Source organism: Mesocricetus auratus, unplaced genomic scaffold (assembly GCF_017639785.1).
Source record: "Mesocricetus auratus isolate SY011 unplaced genomic scaffold, BCM_Maur_2.0 Super-Scaffold_100041, whole genome shotgun sequence".
Lineage (NCBI taxonomy): Eukaryota > Metazoa > Chordata > Mammalia > Rodentia > Cricetidae > Mesocricetus > Mesocricetus auratus.
The window spans coordinates 2,731,866-2,753,459 of NW_024429218.1; the positions used below are offsets into that span (position 1 = coordinate 2,731,866).

Sequence of the window (21,594 nt, forward strand, 5' to 3'; positions counted from 1 at the left end):
TTTCCTTGTGGTATTGAGACCAGCCTGGGCAGAACTGGAGCCAAGCATGTCCAATGTCACTTCTCTCTTGTGTCTAACTCACAGATTATCTCAGGGCCATGGACTCTTTCCCAATTTGTTCTCTGAGAGCTCAGACTACAGGTACTAGTTTCATATGGTGTAGCTTGTATGGCTGCCAGTATGAAAAGACAATTATAACTTTCTCAGAAGATGGCTATATATGACACAGGTATTTAAGACCTCATCAGCCCATTTATAACAAAGAAGACAGTGGATTATAGAAAAATTTTTTGACTAAATCAATTGTCAGATATGTTAGCAACTCTTAATATGTGGCACATTTTGTCAATCTGTGTATGTGTGTGTGTATGTATGTGTGTGTATGTGTGTGCGTGTGTGTGTGTGTATGAGAGAGAGAGAGAGAGAAAAAGAGAAAGAGAGAAAGAGAGAAAGAGAGCTAGAGGTTAATGTTGGGATTTGAGATATTCTCTATAATCACTTTTTTACATTCTCTACCTTGTTTCTTGAGATGGAATCTCTCACTAAGCCCAGAGACAAAGTTTTGGTTAAACTGGCTCACTAGTGAGTTGCCAGTCTATGCTGGTCTCTGAATCCTAATACTCCAGTATCAGGATTCAGAGACCTCCTACGGAGGCCATTCCTATCTTATATGTAGGTGTTAGATATCTGAATTTAGGCACTCAGACTTTTTCTGGAAGCAGTTTGAATTGAACAACTGCCTGCCTAGTCTTCAGTTTTTTTGTCTATAATTGTTTTTTGTTCATAGTTTAAAAACAGTAAGGTTTTAATTTCACCATTGCACTATAAGTATAGTTTAGTCACTGACAAATACTCTAATCTATGATGTACTAAAATTTACTCAACAAGTCTACTTATTTTCAGTTTTTGTTTGTCTGTCATGTTTCTAAAGACTATGCTAGGTTGGGAAATTAGCTAGAAGTCAGGAGATTCAGTATATAGTTGTAGATCTGGCCACTATTTATTGCAATAGCAAATACAAAATGTAGGGGAAACACACTTTGGCTCTGCAATCAGAACCAAAGAAATGCACCCTGACCCTGAAAATAGTGCCAAAGAAACACACTTTGTCCTTGAAACCAGAGCCAGTGAAAGAAATAAACCATGGCCCTAAAACTAAAGCCAAAAGGCTAAAAAGGACCAGTGAAAGAAACACACTTTGGCGCTGAAACCAGAGCCAAATCTGACCCTAAAACTGTGCAGAAAACTAACAAATCTCTGTGCAGGAGAGCTGTGAGCTGGCATGCTTACTGTGACCTTTGGTATTCCTTGGCTCCCAATTGACAGAATACCTTTCCATTTTGAGCTGTAACACTCAGTATTCTGTGGCTCCCTGGTGTCAGAATATCTGCCCATCCCATCTGTGCTGTCCCAATTCTTACACAAAGGAAATCATATGTTGGATGAAGTCTAGAGAATTGAAGAACAAGATTCTAATGGATCTTTCCCTGTTAGGTCATATAAAATCCATTTAATTCCTCCAGCAATGAGTCATGGTAATATATGAAAGTACCTGTATTCTTGGGAATACACCAAAAGGTCAGTACATAAGATTTAAGAAAATATATTTTTATTCCATTCATCTATGCTTCAGTCCACTCTTCCATCCATCCATCCATCCATCCATCCATCCATCCATCCATCCATCCATCCATCCATGTCTGTACATATGGAATATAGATGATAGCTTTTGGGAGTCTGGACTCTGTTTCTGTTATGTGAGCTCATTCCTCAGGTTTGTTGGCAAGTATCTTTACATGCTGAGTCATCCTACCAGCCCTATATTTACCCAATGATTTTATTGGAATTTAATTACATAGGCCTCATCTTCCTAGAATGTACCAGTATTTCAGATCTCTGGAAAGAAAGTAGAGGTTCACCATAAATTCTATTATTTGCATACTAATCCGGGAGATGACCTAATCATTTGAGAGGTTTACAGTAGTGTAGCCAAGTGTTTATCTGCCAAATTTCCAGGCACCAGCCACAGGTTCACCTTATATAGATTTTGCTGAAAACTTCTCTCTCAGGCTAGTTTAGACTATGATTTTTTCTGTATAATCATTTAAAATAAACCCACCAGGGTGGTGCACACCTGTAATCCAAGTACATAGGAAGCTGTAGCAAGATGATTATTGTGAATTTGAGGTCAGACTAGGAGACAGTGTTAAGACCCTATTTTAAAAAACAAACAAATAGTAAAAGCAAATAATGCTGTAATAACCACTTCCAAAAACCTTTCTTCACATTTCAGGTGTGCTGTTTGAATAAGAATGTTCTCCATAGACTCAGAAGTTTGAATACTTAATTGCCAATTGGTGACCTTGTTTAAGTATGTTAAGAAGATGTGGACTTGCTGAAGAAAAAATATCCCTGGGGAAGGCAGGGGACTTTAAGATTTCAAAAGCGCTGTGTAATTCTCAATCCATTCTATGAATCATGGTTATGGGTCTGAGATGCAAGTTCTCCCTGTTCTTTCTGCCTTCTGACACAGTTCCCTGCCATGAGGACTCCCAACCCTCTGGAGCCAGGAGCCCCAACAAACCCTTCCTTCTGTCATGGTGTTTTATCACAGCAATAAATGTAGCTAATACATCAGGTTATCTATTCATTGAAATAATCCAACAAATGGCATTTTATTAAAATGTGAACATTTTAAAAAAGACTTTGGTTACTGGCAAATTACTTTCCTCAAAATCTATTTTTATTTTCATCTGATACACATAAAGTTGAAATCTGAATCTTGACTAAAGTACAACCAGGTCTAAATACCAATGTACAATGAATTTGGCAGAATTGAATTTATTATCAACATTGCTATGATTATTGTTATATGTGTATGTGTGTGTGCATGTATGATGTGTGTGTGTGTGCATGTATGATGTGTGTGTGTGCATGCACAAACACATGCACATGCCATTACATGCACATGGAAGTCAGAGGACAACTTCTTGGAGTCTCTTATCCCCTTCTCACTTTATGTGGGCTCTAGAGGTCAAACTCAGGTACTAAAACTTCAGTGTGAGGTATCTGTACCCACTAATCTATTTTACCAACCTAAATTAAGTTTTTAAAAAATTAAAATTGCATTAGGCTAACTAAAAAGTAGTCAATGTTGTTTCCAGAGTAATGAAGGGAACCGCTGAGGTTTAATTATTAATTATTATCCAAAGTTCAGTTTCCCCCAAGATCTATTTCTCTCTTACTGCTTTTTGTCTTAAAAAAAAAAAGAAAACAGTGACTTGACTTGTGTCTTGCATATGTCATCCAGCTCTGTAAAAGAAGTCTGATTAAACTGGGTGTGGTAGCACACAGTGGAAAATACAGCTTTTTGGCAGCTAAGGCAGGAGGAACATGGCTTTGAGACCAGGTTGTGTGTACAGATAGTAAGATGCTGTCTCAGTAAAGAAAAGTCAAAATAAAAACCATTTAAATATCTTTGCAAACCAGGCAGTGGTGGCACATGCCTTTAATCCCAGCACTCAGGAGGCAGAGGCAGGCGGATCTGTGTGAGTTCAAGGGCAGCCTGGTCTACAGAGAGAGTTCCAGGACAGCTTCCAAAGCCACAGAGAAAACCTGTCTCGAAAAAACTAACCAAAACAAAATCCATTTGCTAACAGATGAATAACTTAAGTGTCTCTTCTGCCTCAGGCATTGTAGTCCTGGGTAGCTACAGACACTGGTCACAGCTCTGGTTCTAGAGTGTGCTGCCAATGTGAGCTGTGTCGTAGTGACTCTTAGCAAGATGACAAATGAGGTGTTTGCAGATTGCAATGCAGATGGGTCTATGGGAGACTGGCCCCTGAGCACTTTCTTTCAGGAGTCCTGACTTTCTAAGCCATTCTGCCAGCAGGCTGTCCCCTCCTTCCTGGGGACTACAACTTCTGAGTCTTGAATGACTTTGTCCTAGTTTCAAACCCCCAAAGTTGTATCATTGATGGTAATTTTAAAGAAAGTGTTTATTTTTATGTTTACTTGTTCAAAGGAAGTTTAAACAAAATGAATTTACTGCTTTGTAAGTATAAACTATCCTTTTTAGAAAGAGAACAAAATTTAATTTTTACTGTAATGCTTCACAAGAAGCAAATGTTCCTCAAGTTCTGTGCTTCCTCCAGAGCCTGATTTCACCCCTAATTTTGACTTAACCCTGCTTCACATTATGTGGCTGTACTTTAAATGCATTTTTCTAAGCTTCCTATTAGATATGGTTTATTGCAGAAACTTGATATCGAACACTATCAACCCCACCGCCAAATAAATACTGACAGTTATGTGGCATTTCAGTACCCTGGAATAATTGCTGTTAACTTTGATATATTTTCTCCTGCCTTTTGTTTTCAAGCTATAATTTTTTTCTAGTGGGGACACTAAGAGCTTGCTCCATAGCATAGTGAGAGACTTTGTGGAGGGGAATGCTGTGCTTCGGCTGTTGCAGGACATTGTTACAAAGAAGACAAACCATTTTTAAGTTCTATGAAAATGAATAGCCATTTGCTGCTCTTGCCTAGTCTCATTTATTGAATTTCTGTGTGTGTGCAGACTCCTAATGAAGTTAGGTGCTCACCCACTGCAGTCCACTGGATTTGGGCTTTTGGTAAACGTAGCCCAAGGAGTGACCTGAGAGCTCCCAGATCTTTTATAGTGGGTTGGAGTCCAGCTTATGTTTTAGAATCGAATGATTGGGTTCCTGGGAAAGTCTAATATGCAAATGAGGCTGTTAACCACTAAATAAGCAGGGCCAGACTTTTTAAAGCCCACTTGTCCAATCTGTAGGGACACATGGTCCTGTAAGAATGAAATGCACTATCAGAAGAATTGCTGCTTCTCTTCTGCCAGGATATCAGATTCCTCCAGTCTTTGATTCATGTCTTGGTCTTCAGAGGATCTTGTGGGTATTCAAATAAAAAGCACGGTTTCCTTAGCTGATCTGAGAATGTTCCTTTGACCTTTGAATATTGAAGAAAATATACTTAAAAAGTTTCTGTTCTGCAACTTTTCCTTATTCAGAAAATTCTGTTGTTGGTTCGTTATTTATTGATTCTTTTGTGGATTCACTGAATGAACTTGAAAAGATCTGAGTTTAACACCTTTGCACATGTTTTCCTTTCTCAGATCTGTACCAAGTATTCTTTATTCCTATAATTTAAATTTTCATTCCTATGTTTTTATAGGATATAATGATAAACAAATGTATTTCAAGTATTTATCACCCTAAAGTTAAAAAAATTGCTAGAAGATTCTTATCATGTTTAATTCAGGAATGTATTGCATAGTTGCACTTATTTATGGTCGCCCTGATTTCATCTCCAGTCATGTGCGACTCTTTACAGAGGTAATTGTTTTTGTCTTCACTGCTCTGCAATGCCTCTGCTCTTTTCCGTCTTTAGATGCTTAGCATCTGCATTCCAGAAGTGCTTGCAAAGTCCAGTCATTTGGTACTCTATGCTGTCAAACACCTCACTGACTCTGAACTACATTTGAAGTCTCCTAGTTACATTTTTATTTCTTTGTATCTCTTGTCATACAAAAAAGTGCCCATTTCTAAACTTTCTAATAATTCTTACAAGATTTTATAGTCTTATTTTTATAACGTTTTTCTAAAAATTTGACCCTGGGTCTATCAGAATGTTTTTGGAGGAGGCCATAAAAACATTTCTGCAGTAAAGAGCATTGGCTGCTCTTCTATAGGACCCGGGTTCAGTTTCCAGCAACCACCTGACAACCCATAACCATCTATAACTCCAATTTCAGGGATTCTGATGTCCTCTTCTAGGTCCCAAAGGTATCAATTGTGCAAGTGGAACACAAACATATATGCAGGCAAAACAATAATATAGGTAAAATAATAAGACACAAGTTAAAATATTTTTTGGATTTAAGTTTCTTTCCTGGAATTTTAGACTTGAGGCCATATTTGTCTCCTGTGGCTACTGTAATGAGCTATAAAACATACTACATCTATCTATCTTAAACTCAGAGACAGCAGTAACACACTTGCTGTGTCAATTCTGTGCATAACTTTTCTGAATATAGTCCTCTTACATCTTAAGAGAAATGAAACCATTGTCGCTGGACTTAGAATGTGTGTAGTTCTGGTTCCTTCTTGAGACTCTAATGGTGAATCGATTTTGTTGTTTTTTATGGTTTGTGGATATCACCTGCATTTCTGCTGCCATCCCTGTCTCAGTCACTAATCTACTTGTGGCTTCCTTCACAGTCTGTTCCTCTTGTGCTCTCACACAACCCTTGACTTTGTAACAACAGCTGTAATTACATGTAAGGTCCACAAGGATAACCCCAGATACTCTTTCTGTCTCCAGATCCTTGGTATAACCACATCTGAGAAATCTCTTGTGACATAGAAGGGAACATTTACAGGGGTTGGGATGTCACCATCTTTGGAGCTAGTGTTGAGTCAGCCATTCATCTTTTTCTGTGTGTCAGTCAGGTAATTATCAAACTCACATTTTGGTTGACACAACATCTTATTAGTTGTCCACACTTGGGGATCTGAGTTAGTGTTTTCTGTAAAATGTGCACAGTATCAGTATCCGTGGCTCTTAGGGTTACTCTTTAGATTGGATCACGAAGTGTGTTGTGCATTGATTTACAGAATGAATTTTCAGCACAAGTCAAATCACATTACCATGGATATAGGCCTGCACAGAGAGGAGGAGCTTTCCAAGTGAGTGAGTGCAGTACAATATATGATTTTCTTCTCAGCTCCACTCCTTTATGTTGGGTGTGTCAATTACCCAATGCTAGTTCTGCAGTTGATGGGCTGCTCTTGTCTTATCCTCTGTTGTTCCCATCAATTTTCAGACATCCACCTAGAACACTCAGGCTTTGGTGAGGTAAGATATTTCTTATTCTATTTCTTAATTTCCGATTATTAGCTATTTAGGGCATGAGGAATTATAATCCTCATGCATTGCTAACAAACCTGTAAGTTCCAGCCTTTGCATTGAGCTTTCCCCTTACACTAGGGCTATAGCATACATTCTTCCAGAGTCAGGGTAGCTTTGTTAGACTTGTGGATTCAGGTAGATTTTGATGGATGTGAGCAGGAGAGAGAGGGAGAGAAAGAGACAGAGAGACAGAGAGAGAGGAGAGGAGAGTCGAGTCGAGAGAGAGGAGGGAGGGAAAGAAGGAGTGAAGGGGGGGAGAGAGAGGGGGGGGAAAGAGTGGGAAGAGAGAGAGGTTACAATTTCTTTCTTCATTTCTATTAGAAGGTATTAAACCTCTTCCCTTTCAGATTTAGAATGGTGATTATATTAATGCATATCCGAGTGACTTTCCTCAACTGAGAATGGGGATTATATTAATAAGTAAATGAATGATTATCCTTGATTTATTTCCATTTGTCATAATTAAAAGAAGGAGTATTTTCTGCCAATTGGTGGTGAATGGTTGGGTTTAATGTGTTGTGACCTTGAGAATGCCCAGCTTTTTCATTATCACTCTGGCATTTCACTGGTCTGTAAGGACTTGCCTCATGGATGACAGTAATAAGAAGATGGAACCAGAGGCCGTAATTCTTTCTGAATATTTGAGTTCTCGGTTACCTGGGATCTACTGCCAAACCCATTCGAATACCTGGGTCATGGGGGAGGTCCTTCGGTATGCTGTGAATATATGTTTCTCTTATTGGTTGACAATAAATGCTGATTGGCAAGTAGCAAGTCAGGAAGTATACTAGGAGAATTCTGTGAAGAGGAAGGCATAGAGGAGTCATCAGAGGATGCCATGTAGCTACCAGGAAGATAGGATACTGGGCATTCTCTGGTAAGATAAGGCCATGTAGAAATACATACATTAATAGTTATAGGTTAATAATAAAGAGAGAGCTAGCCAGTAAGAAGCCTAAGCCATGAACAGTTTATTGTCAATATAAGCCTCTGCATATTTATTTGGGACTAAATGGCTGTGGGACCAGGCAGAACAGGAACCTCCATTTACACCTGGGAATTCAGAAAGAGAGGCAATGAGATGCCACTGGTCTGCATTGTAACCTTTCATACTTAGAAGTGAGTTCCCATGTATTTTTCTAAATTGTGCTAGGCTTCAACATTTGCTTTCCATCTGTAAAACGATTATATTTTGAAATGCTCAGAGCTTAGAACATGATGACCCCTAAACATGGTGCCTTCAAGTGCTGAATTTTTTTGGCTAAAGAGGTTGTTGAAGAGGCAGAAAGGCCTTTCTGACCCTGCTCTGTGATCCCTTTTGTCCCCCTAGTACAGATTATAAAAACTGCAATTTCTCTCTTTCCAAGAACCCCATTAAAACTTAGGAGAGCGAAGAAACATACATGTGTAAGTACCCCCTCCAATTCTATGACCATTAGACCATGCTTCCATTGTTAATGTTAATTTTAAATAGTAAGAGATTTAGAATCCTAGGCCAATGTTACTATTCATGTGCCAAACTTACATTAATTAACTTTCCGATTGCTGTGATAAAATATTCTCATTGCTGTGATTAGAGGCAGCTGGAAGGAGATAGGCTAGTTTTTCCCTAAAGTGTGGAGATACAGACTGGGCTGGGGAAGGTATAGCAGTGAGGGCAGCTTCAGCTTTGGTGGCAGGAATATGATGTGATGGGAGATGCCATTCTGAAATCTGTCTCTTATTGGTTGTTGAGTAGAGCACTGTTGGCCAATAGGGAAGCAAGATAGGTGGGACTACGAGTCGAAGATGACTCTGGGAAGGAGAAACACAGAGAGTCATCACGTAGTTGCCATAGGAATAAGAGGTCTGGACCCTTTCTCCAGTAAAAGAAATACTTAGATTAACAATTGTGGAGTAAATACTTAAGTCAGAGATAGCCAGTAAGAAACAAGCAAATGGCCAACAGCTTCATAAGAAATATAGCCTCCTGTGTGTTTATTTGGGACTGATGCAGCTCTGGAACCAGGCTGGAGGGAAGGCTTCTCTCTACAATGATGCAGCTGGAGATGAATTCTGGTGCTTGGCTGATGTCTTCCTTATTCCTTTCTTATTCCCCCTGGAACCCCAGTCCATGGCATGACATCTCCCACATCCAGGATGAATCTTCTCTTCCCAGTTAAATCACTCTGGAGACACAGACACCTGAAGAGGTGTGTCTCCTGTGTAATACCAGGTTGTAGATGGTAAATGAGCCTGAGAAAGGGGGGGTCAAAAGATACTTTATTAGAAAGAGAGGAGTCACTTACATGAGAAGTCGAGAACTGAGCTCAGCGCTCTGGTGTCCAAACCTCGACTGGAATCCAAGAGAGAAAGTTACCTGATCTTCCTCCCTTTATCCCTGGCTTCTCCTACATACCTGTGACCACGCCCAAGTGGGCGTGGTCAGTGCTGTTGGTACATGAGATCTCCCCTATTCCAGGTCCTGTAGACACTCCCACAGACACCTGGAGAGATGTGTCTCAAGTTGAAAATCAGAATTAACCATTGCAAGACTGAAGTATAAACTGGGTGTTTTGAGGGTCTTAAGGTTTGTGTCATGTAAAGCTCTGATAAATACATAGGATTTTCTCCTCGTAATCAATTTTTACAGGTGTGTTGGCCATAAACTTCGTGTTAAGGAAACTATTGTTTTATTTATTCCACACGTGTCTTTATTTTTCTTGAATCTATTTGAGAACAGTTCATTTTAAGCAAAACAAAAAAAAAAGAAAAGAAAGCAGTTTTGATAATGTTAGAAAATACACATCGTTCATTTCATTTTACAAAATAATGCATATGATTAGTTTAAATGGACTTTCCAGGGCTTTATTCTAAAATTCAACTAACAGCAGATAAAACACAGCTATCCAAGCAACTTTTTTAGGTTGATTATTCAAATGATTAAGATGCTATTTGTCAACTCTAGCTTACCATCCCTTTTAATTATATAGATAATCAAACTAAGAACTGCTAATTCTCTCTCCTAACTATTAATTGTTTGTAATTACCTACAGATTAAAACTGCATGTGTAATTAACTCAAAGAATTAATTGATACAAAGGGATTGATAGAAGGAAACTGAATGAGCTTTTCCTTAAAGAGACCCTGGGGACCCAGGACCACTAAACCCATTTGGTTCTGCCAGTCCTAATAAAGACATATTGGTTTTTCATTGGGGCATCCTGCTCTGTCAGAGGCAGCTGCATGGGCTGTTTCCTCACAGCATTCAGTCCCTTAGTTGAGTGAACCCTTCTATATGAAGTTTGAATTGCTGTTGTCTTTGCCAGTACCCAGATGAACTGAACAAACCTATTGTGTGCAACGTGGGGGTGCTAGCTAATACTTTATTTTGCTCTCTGCTTTCTCCTGTCATTCCCTGATGCCTTAGTGACATCCCCAGGTACACAGCTTACCAGTTTTCTGTGACTTATTTGAGTAATTTAAATTTCTAAAATAACTATGCTTATTAGGTTTTAGAAATATCTCCCACCTGGGTAAATAATTGACTCAAGTTAAGTACATAAATTTGAATAAAAATAGAAAAATGAAATAAAAAGCCCCCTCCACCTGGAAGATATTTAGACATTATTACCATTATAAATATCAAGAGATTAGACACCGAGGAAAGAAGATCTGGTGGAAATACTTTGTTCCAAGAAAAGGTAGCACTTCAATATCCCATGTTACGGCATTTCTGTTCCCTGGTGGGTTTGCGTTCCATGGGGGACTTTCACGATTATGGTTTTGCTGGCTGACTTGTCAAGCTAGTACCAAATCAGTGCTGGAATTTAGGACGAATGCATGGAATTTTTAATTGTGCCTAGATATGGCAGTGAGATGTGCAGAGGACAGCGGAATAATGTGAACTTGTGGTATGATAACATCTTTTTAGGAAGAGAGCCTAAAATAAGAATCAAGGAAAAGCAAAACTAGGAACACATCAGTGTGAGGGATTCTTAAGCACTTGTCCTTGGTGTTCAGGAATTGCAGCTCTTTCTGAACTCTTTCCCATCATGTTTAAACCCCTGAGTGTTTTCTTCTGTCCTGTTGACTAACATCTGGGAATACTGTTAAAGATTATAATTACCCCACCTATTAGTGTGCAGCCTGCTCTTGTGGAGACTGCACAAACACACGTACACACACACACACATGCATACACACATGCACATACATACACACATGTGCACACACCCATGCATGTACACACATACAACATGCACACACACAAGTACACATGTGCACATAGGCATGCACACACACATGCATACCCATACACATGTGTGCATACATACATGCACATGCAGGCATGCACATATGCACACACACAGACACACATATGTGCACACACAAAGGCATGCACATATACAGACATGCATGTACACACATGCACACCCATATATACATGTGCACACACACATGCATGTACACACGCATACACAACGTGCATGCATCTGTGCACACACACACACACACACACACACACACACACTTAGACTCCAGAGTGGTCATTTCTCTATGACATCATCTCAGATGATTATTGACTCCGAGAAGAGTTTCTGATAATCTGGTATGATATATGACTTTGGTTTTCTTTGAACTGAATGCTTATAACTTTGGGCTGGCTTTGTGGAATAAACTGAAATTTGTTGCTTGTCACCTTGTGTGCTGGCTTCTGAGGGGGAGTCATTAGCATACATCAGTGTGTGAATGATTGCCTTGAAGACTTTAGTAGAGGCTTTATGGCTTCCTGGAGTGGAAAAGTTATAGCTATATTTTGTCGTGTGATACCTACACACTGGAAGAAATAATGCATGGCCTTCTCCACTGCACGAGTCTGTCTGGTGGGTAAACAGGATAAAATATTTGAAAATGCTCCGAATTCTCCTTTAGAAATAAGCTGTGTAGTGTTAGTTCCATGCGGTGCTTGATCCACTGGTGGTCAGGAAGATCTCCTGCTTTGCCGGTATAGTTTAATTTCTTGAGACCAATTCTATTTTCTTTTGAGTTTTCCTTTTATATTTTTTTGTTTTAGTATTAATTGTATATATTAGTGGATTTCACTAAAACCTTAACACACAGGCACACAGCATACACAACACACACACACACACACACACACACACACACACACACACACACACACACACCGGGCTTTGACCATGGTCAAACCCTCAATTATCCTTTCTTAGACCCCTCTCTCCAGCACTCCCCTCTTTCCCTTCTCTACTGGTACCTTTCTGCTTTCCACTCATGTCTGCCCTGACCCCAATACCGCAGATGAAAGGCGATACACGTTTTACTATAGCTTACTGTGTTTAACAGGATGATCTTCTGCTACACACTATTATTCTTAAATTGACACACTATTCTTCTTCTTCATGATTGATTAAAACCCAATTGTGCATACTCCACATTTTATTTGTCTGTACATGCATCTCTGTAGTAAGCTTATTTCTTTTCTTTAGGGAGTATACCAGACATATTATGGCTGTATCATCTAAAAATTCCATTTTAATTATTTGAGGAACTTCCACATTGAGTTCTGTTTTGACTAATTTACCTTCCTACCAGTAGTGCGTTGTCCTCATCCGATCTGGCATTTTTAGTTTTACTTTTTAGTTTTTGTTTTCTTCATATAGTCATTCTGACTGGAATGAGATGGAATCTCTATGTAATTTTGATTTTCATTTATCTTATGACTCAAGATTCTAGACCATTTTTTATTCATGTATCTATTGGCCCACTGCCCTTCCTTTGAAATGCCTTTTCAGATAATTTGTTCATTTATTGAGTTTATTATTATTATTATTTTGATGCTTATTTTACTTCTGTATACATTCTGGATATTAAATAAATAACTGGTGGATGAGCATTTAGCAAAGATTTCTCTGGCATTCTGTAGACTGTCACTTAACTCTGTTGTTTCTTAGCCTGCCCAGAACCTCTTAAGTTGTCCTTTGGTTGTTGTTAGTTTCTTAACTGTTAATGCGTAGTGTTCAGAAAATCCCAGCCTGTGCTGATATTTGGAGGTGGTTTGTAGTTTCTAACCTTACGGTAAGGTCTAGAAATGATTTGTGCGGGGGGGGGGGTCTGGTGGCATCTTGTGCAAGTGGGTGTGCGGTTTTCCAAGCACCATTTGCTAAAGAGGCTTTTATCCTATGTTTGTTTTTGGTATTTTTGTCAAGAGTCAGATAGATGAGGCCAAATTTTATTGCCCAGTGTTTAGATAGCTACTTTTCTCACATTGCTCGTGAGCCAGAATCAAGGGCCCAATCCAAATAAGACATCGTTCTGGCCTGAGAAAATTTCACGAACTTAAATCAGAGACTGGAAAGAGACGCGTGGTTCTCTGGAAAAAGGCTTCTTAAACTTTTTGACTTGCAATCTCCCTTTGCCTTAGAAATTGTATCTCCAAGTAAGGAGATACATAAAATAGGCATTCATATAAAACATTTGCTGATAAATCAAAAAGAAGGCTATTTTAAAACACTTCTTTGTTATACATTAACTTCACTATTAAAGATTAAGGCAAATTTGCACAATAATGACATAGATGTGCTTGTTTACATTTTGTAGAGAATTAAATCCTGGCTGGATATTTTGAAACTTCAACACATAGACACATAGAGTATCCTCTACTTTTTTTCAGAGTTGATCGATATTTTTGCACTCATCAGTGCTGAGGATGTTGTATCACATAAACCATGAAGCGAATGTTTAGGGCCATTCTAGAAATTGTTGGAAATCTTTTCTACTCCCAAGCTAAAATTTACTTAACGTATATAAGAAATGTGATGCTCAAGCCACAACTCAAACAATAATTTTAAAAATCAAATAATTCTTATACAAATACAATCTAAAGTAATTCATGGCTTTCACCCTGAAGTTCCTGCTTTTGTAATTAAAGGAAGAAAGTTTGTGTGTGTAGTAAAAGAACTACAGTTCATAGCACACAATTGTCTTGAGTCTGGCCCTTGAGGCAGCACCTGCTGGCATGGTCTGTCATGGAGACACGTGAAACTCAAGGCCCATGCGTGTGTGTACGAGGACGGAGCCGCAGTGGAGGTGCGCGGTGGAGGTGCGCGGTGGAGGTGCGCAGTGGAGGTGCGCGGTGCAGCATTGCAACATGGACATTGATTTTGAAGTAGTTTTAGGTTGTCACACTGAAACTTTTCACTCTTGCCATTTTATTTATTTATTTATTTATTTGTGGACATTAGTAAGGAAAGGAAGTAGAGTAGGAATTGCAAGGCACTGCTTTGAATGAGTTAAGGAAGTTTCAGAAGGAAGCTGGAGAGGCGACTCAGTGGTTAAGAGCACTTGCTGCTCTACCAGAAGATGTGGTGGTTTGATTTCCGGCACCCCAGGGGTGGCTGCCAACCCTCTGTATCTCCACTTCCTAGAAACCTGACACCTTCTTCTGGAATCCACGGGCAATGGATGCACATAACACTCAGGCATAGCATACATGAAAACAAAACACACAAATAAAATAAAATAAATATTCAAAAAAGAAAGCTTTACAAATAGTGTGAGGATTTGCCAAACCTCTGATACATCCTGTGCAATCCTGCATCTCTTGAGGGCTTATAAAAGTCTCCATTAAAGTAAAAGCTACATGATCTTTTCCTGGCAAACATCTTTGGTTGTTTTAATTTAACCAGTTCTCTGTAAGATGCTGCCTATTAAAATTTGCTTCTACTGAAAGAATCTCCTGTGTTCGTATTGAGTCAGGAGTGAAATACATGATTTATTGTGTTCCCTTTTTAAAGAGGTTTTAAACTTTTGATAGAGACTAGTGGCTCTTATGACCAAACAGACAATTATACAAAAAATGTGCATGTGTGTTATGAAATCTGTACAATAACATCTGCACTTTTCTGATTTAAATTTACATTTTTGCCTTTCTATAAGATATTCAGCCTATGATTTTATGAATGAATTGAAGCAACTTATGATTCTGTAAATAAAACAATTATTTCTGAAGTCTCAAAATGTAATACATCATAGATGACTATTGAACTGACATTTTCAAAAGAAAATAAATATATGAGTCAATATTAGGAAAGTTGGAAATATGAAACCATTTGGTTTATTTGAATGACGAGATTAAACTAGTTATTCTATTTTAAAAACAATAGGTAGTTTTGAGAAACAAATCTTCAGGTGAGTCTCCAATCTCCCCATCATTTATTAAAGACAAGATGACAGCAGAAATCCCATGGAAGAACGGACGGCCTCTGCTGGCTGGCCATTTCCTGTCTCAATAATATTTACCTTAGCACTGTTGACAACTTCATTACTTTTCAGTTTTAAGACATAGTCCTTAATAGTAATGTTTGGAATTTCTTTTAATGTACTTATGTTCCCTTTCTTTTTCTTTTTCTATGTGCCATTCACAAATAAGATTTCATTTCATTTTAAGTTCTTTCTCTCTCTCTCTCTCTCTCTCTCTCTCTCTCTCTCTCTCTCTCTCTCTCTCTCTCTCTCTCTCCAGTTTTTCGAGACAGGGTTTCTCTGTATTGCTTTGGAGGCTGTCCTGGAACTCACTCTGTATACCAGGAATGGCCTCGAACTCACAGATATTGGCCTACCTCTGCCTCCTGAATGCTGGGATTAAAGGTGTGCGCCACCAAAGCCCGGTTCTTAAGTTCTCTTTTTAATAAGGAAGCCAATGTTGTTGTGAAAAGAATGAACCCATCACCATTCTAATGGGCTCACTGCTTGCAACAGAGCTGAGAAGGAATCAGTTACTTCAGGTCTCTCTCTAGACAGTGCTGCTGCTTCTTCATCTCTGACGAGATGACAAGATGTGACTTTAACACAGAAAAGTGTGCCCATAAAAATGATTTGCTTTCCTGTTTGTGTCATTAAGGCATATGATCAGTGTGTGCTCTTCTTAGATAAATATTGTTTTAATCCCCCTCCATATTTCTAACAGACAGGACGCTTTATGATTGGAGGAGCATCGAAATGACAAGGTCTTCCCATTGGCCTCAGGAGTCTGCTGAGAGCTTTTCTGGGTCATCAGTGGTATTTAAGGATTACTATTTGGTAAGTATTTTTAAACACGGACATAGAATTGACTTGCTGTTTGTTTCTCAGCAAAATATTAGGGCAATTTTGATGAAAAACATGAAATCTTACTGTGGACCTATTTCATTCCTAAATTCTCCACGGAAATCCATCCTTTTAGCCAGGAGTGGAGGTTCATGCCTGCCATCCTGTCTCCTGTGAGGCTAAAACAGGAGAATGGCCAGGTGCTTGAGTCCAGGCTAGGCACCAGGTTTTAGATGCTGTCTCACAATCAAAACCAACCCCTCCCCCCACAATTTTTCCCCCAGAAGCAAAGCTTGAACACTTTTGTCATGTTTCGTGTAAAATTCACTAATCACCCGGACCCACAACATATGCACTATATTTTATTTGAAAAGCACTTAGTTAAAGGGTCATTGAACAGCTACTTTTTTTTAGTTGTATAAAGAAGTAGAGATGGAGGGTGAAGACGTCTATGTGAAGTATGATAATGGAAAGACTGAGAAAAGTCAAGTGCAATTTCATGACTACCCATTTACGGCTTTTAGAGAGAAGACTCTAATTCAGAGCATGTGAATCTCTGATCCAACAGTCAAGGGCTTTACTTCGGCTTCTTCTGTTAGAGCAAGTTCTCAGATGCTGCTGTGTGAATACCACAGGAAACTCATGTTTAAACATCTTTGTCACCAGTTCTTTAAAAGAGATCACAGAGCTACAACCCCATGTCTCAGAGAGTCAGTCTATATATCTTATGCCTCCTACAAGATTACCCTGTGTATGAATATGCATGGCCCATCTTTTATCCTTTGTTGTTTTGTTTTGTTTTCTTGAAACAGGGTTTCTCTGTGTAGCCCTGGCTGTCTTGGAACTCACTTTGTAGACCAGGCTGGCTCGAACTCAGAGATCCACCTGCCTTTGCCTCCCTAGTGCTGGGATTAAAGGTGTGAACCACTGCCTGGCTCCTTTATTTTTTTATGTCAATGATTTCTTTAGTTTTCTTGACTTTCATTTGCTGTCATAGCAAGATATGACAGTGAATGGTACTAGGTTGATTAAAGATCATAAGTCAGTTCTTCTCATAGTTCTCAGAAGTTGGCCATCAGGGAGCTGGCAGGCCTATTTCCTCTATGTTTCACTTTTGACTTAAAGGCAGCTGCCTTCCCCATGTGCCTTACCCTGGCCTCTCCTCTCTTTACGTGGATCCTGGGGTCTCCTGTCTTCTGATTTCATTTAACTTTAGTTATCTTCCTAAGAGCTGTGTATCCAAAGATTGTCACACTGAGATATTATGTTTGAAGAATATAATATAATTCATAATTTTGTTAGATTAAATCTATTTGAAGTGTTTCCTTATTGAATAGCTCTTTAACATTATCTATCTATCTATCATCTATCTATCTATCTATCTATCTATCTATCTATCTATCTATCCGGTAGGGGCACATGGACCATGCTCACAGAGGACAACCTACACGAGTTAGTTCTTTCCTATACTGTATGGGTTCTGGGGCTTGAACCTAAGTTATTAGGCTTAGCAGAAAGCACCTGTATTCATTCACCAGCCATAGTTATTTTTGCTTGCTTTTTTTGAGATAGGGTTTCTCTGTGTAGCCTTGGCTTCCTGGAACTTGCTCTGTAGACCAGACTGGCCTTGAACTCACAGAGATCTGCCTGGCTCTGCCACTCAAGCTCTGGAATTGAATGTGTGTGTGCTACCACCACCTGGACAGTCACAGTTCTTAACCTGTCATTTAAAAATGTTTTATTTATATTTTTCTTATAGCTGCAACTTTTAAGTTAAGTCATACTTATGGTAGTAATTATGTTACTAATTTTTGATGAATACTAAAATTAAATTTTACAACTGTGCTTTAGGTATAGAAATTAAACGAATGTTCTTTATATGTGAAATATATGAATGTAGACATGGAAATTATATAAGCACAATCTCCTGAAAAGAGCTAACAGTCTTTGTTAATATTGTTTATGGAAGATGTTCTTTACTTCACTACTGCTATAGTTAAGTAAATTTTTCCTACAGGCTCATGGGTTTGAATTCATTGTCTTGGTAGCTTGTTGACATTCAGGAAGCAGAAACCAGATGCACAGGTTGTAACCTGATTTTCATGACAGTCTCGGGTCCCTGTGCTTCCTGACTTGGTGAGATGATATAACCAGTTGCCTTGTACTCCTGTTTTCCAAGTGTGAGCCAATCCTGCCATAACATCATTCCTGACACAATAGACCGTACCCTACTAAACCATGAACAAAACAAATCCTTCCTCTCCTAAGTTGCTTCTATCAGTATTTGATCATGGTGATATGAAAATAACCAGTATAGAAAATCAGTACTGAAAAATGGAGTCACTGTTGCTGTAAACCTGACCATGTAGTTCATAAGCCCTTGGGAGAGGTTTTCAGTGGGAATGTGAAAGCATTTGGAGCTTCAGGCTAGAGAAGTGGCACCGTGCAATAAGCAGAGGCTAGTGGCCCGTTCTGGTAGAAGTTCAAAACTAAGCTGTTTTTAGAAACGTAGATGTGAAATCTTTGCATGAGGTTTCAAAGGGAAATGAGGACTATACTAGGGGCATTCCTGTTCTGACAATATGTCTGACTACATTCTGCCCTTGTGTTGAAAAGCTGATGCTGAATTAAAAATTAATGAACTTATTTTTTTGGCAAAGGAAATTTTGAAGCATTATAGCATTCAAGTTGCGTTGTGATTATTTCTCACTGCTTTTGGCAGGTTTACAGGGGGTCGAGCAGAAAGTGGAGCAGAAAGTTGTGAAAAAATGTTCACATTGGTAAGGAGAAGTGTGAACCTGGTTGGAGTTGTAGATAAATTAGGACCATGAGAAACACTTCAGTCTTTACTTCACTTGCCACATAAGAGTGAAGACCCCAGTTTGGACGCCCAACACCCACACAAAAACCAGACATGGTGGTATGCATCTGTAACCCCAGCTCTGGGGGTGGGGGTGGGAAGGTGGAGCCGTGGGCTAGCTACTCTAACAAGTCAGTGATCTCAGAAATAGATAGTGACCGAGAAAGACACCCAGTGTCAACTTGTGTCCTGTACACATGTGTGCATACGTGTGTACCTGGAAGTCCATATGGGCACAGGGACGTAGCACAAATAATAAAACCTTGAGGCAGATACTCATTCACGCTGAAGATCAGAGAAGCAAAGCAGCCACCAGAGAGCTCTCACCTCTACCACTGCTCAGGCTGAAGTGGCGATTCACTGAACCCCAGATTGCATCTCCAGATTGCACTGCTCTCCACCAGGCCTCAGAATGCTAAACTACAGTGCTCTGTCTTCAGTGTGACTGGAGACTAGTTGCCACATGAGACCCTTTGCTTCCTCCTTATTAAAGGCATGAGCTCTGTTCCTCTTTTTAGGCTGGTTCACTCTAGTGTGGCCCTGAGTGGCCTTGAACTCAGAGAGATTCATCTGCCTCTGTCTCCTGAGTCTTGTAATTAAAGGTGTGCCACCACTGTTCAGCTTCCATAGCTAACTTGTGTGGCTGGCTTTGCATTCTGATATTTCAGACAGTCTTTATTAAATCATAAACAATATATCAATGTACAGGAACATATACATCACCATTAATACACAAAGAAGTTAATGCCATTAAAGAGTAACTGTACAGTTAAAGCAAAAGCAAATGTGCCTTGAGGGTTCACAAGGCTGTAAAGCAGGAAACCCCAGATTAAAAAAAAAGCAATAAAACCATTCTTTTGAAAGGGAAGGGACTGAAGAAATAGTGACTCTACTGTAAAAATGGCCACTTAGAAAAGATTCTGCCCTGGCCACATATGGAAGCTACTGCAGAAGGCAGAACTGTGGGAACAGAGTCCCCCCAAGACCATTAAAGGACAGAGATGTGATCACTAGCCCCAGATGTTAGGCAAGGAGCATCTGGGTTTGATGTTTTCTCTTCTGGGTTTCCATTTGTTTTTGTCCAATAATTCTTTCCTATACCCCATCTACCCTGTGAAATTGGAATATTTATTCTACCACTATACATCGGAAGTGTATAACTTTGTTTTTGGTACTGCAGGGGCTCTCAGTTATGACTGCTCTTAGTCTCAGAACTTTTGAATAATATTGCTACTGTAAGACTTTGAAGTCGAATAGATGTACTTTTCAGTGTAGAAGCCATTAACCTATGAGGGGGAGGATATGAACACTATATGGATATTGAGAAGCCTCACAGTGGCTCAGATTTTTGAACTCTTAGTCCCTGTTGGAGACAATATTTCTGGAGATTATGGGACCATTAGGAGGGGAGCTTCATTGGAAAGTGACTACATAGGTTACACCTCAGCCTAGATTCCAGACCTAGTTTTCTCTACTTCTTCACTGCCAAGGCAATGTAGCCAGGGCCTCACATGCCTGTTGATGCCACTATGAGTCATTCTTACTGCCATGCTTTCCTGTCATAATGGACTGTACTGTCCGTGAACAGCTATAAATCTTTCTTCTTATTAGTGACTTCTTTCAGATTTTTTTATTATGGTCATGATAAAATTAGTCAACAGCCATTATTTTCAAAAATTAATTAATCATGTTTATACTATTCTTGTTAGCTAATAGGATATATATTCAATGCTTATATATCCTTAAAAATAATATCCCTAGAAAGCTGTTTTCGTTGTATTCTGTGAAAGATGAAAGGGTTGAGCTCCATTTCTTACTTCTCTGCCGCCGTATTTTAGCCACACTTTAGGTGTTGCTCTTAGCTGTATGAAGTGCACTAAGATTTCACGGTGCAGTGGAGAAACACTTCTGTCACGATTATATCATTCTTGATTGTAGAATACTTAGCCTGCCAAGCAGTGTTTATCCCTTACGGGGGAGCATGAAAGTATTGTGACCATGGCTGTGACATAATAGCTGGTGCTTCTGAATGATGTACCTGTTTGAGGTGGTGGAGGTCCAATGAACTAAAGACAGTGTGAGCAGTCATAAGCTTTTATATAAGTAATGAAGGTAACTATATCTTATCTTGGCAAGCAAACTACATGCTGTGTGTGTGTGTGTGTGTGTGTGTGTGTGTGTGTGTGCATGCGATTGAGACAGGAGTTTGAAGGAGAGAGAGCGAGAGAGAGGAGGGATAAAACAATTGAGAATATGGTTTGAGAGTTAAGCTTTGAGATTTGTTTTCATTTTTCATCATCAGAAGTCTAAATGCCTTCCATTTTGTGTAAGGATTCTCCTATCCTAAAAAACACCAACATTCCATGTACACATAAAAGAACAAGTTCTAAGTTTATTTCATGTTTTAAATAATTAAAATGATTACTGAATTGTTTCACTAATTAAAAAATGTATATCCTAAAGTTTCCTGTTGTAACTGTTCTTAAGACTTCGGCTGTATACTATTATACTCACTCTTCTGTATTACTGCTGCTCCTGCCCATCTTCAGGACACTTGTTATCTCAAACTATAAAATGTTTAACCCTGTTAAATGCTAATTCTCCCATAGCTCCTTCCCTAAACTCCCAGATGCCAACATCTTGCTTGCTGACTCTGTGACTCTGATGACTATAATCAGAGTTTTCCAGTATGGTTGTTTTCAT

At 39.1% G+C, this 21,594-nt stretch overlaps 1 protein-coding gene across 2 annotated transcripts in view; it reads left to right on the forward strand.

The window, feature by feature from the left end:
• The window catches only part of Iqcm (IQ motif containing M), a 466,620-nt gene that overhangs the window by 181,967 nt on the left and 263,059 nt on the right, over nt 1-21,594 (forward strand). For both annotated transcript variants that reach the window (XM_040734846.1, XM_040734847.1), the window contains exon 8: nt 15,913-16,025. In XM_040734846.1, the coding sequence (XP_040590780.1) occupies nt 15,913-16,025 (113 nt within the window). The remainder of the gene's footprint in view (nt 1-15,912; nt 16,026-21,594) is intronic.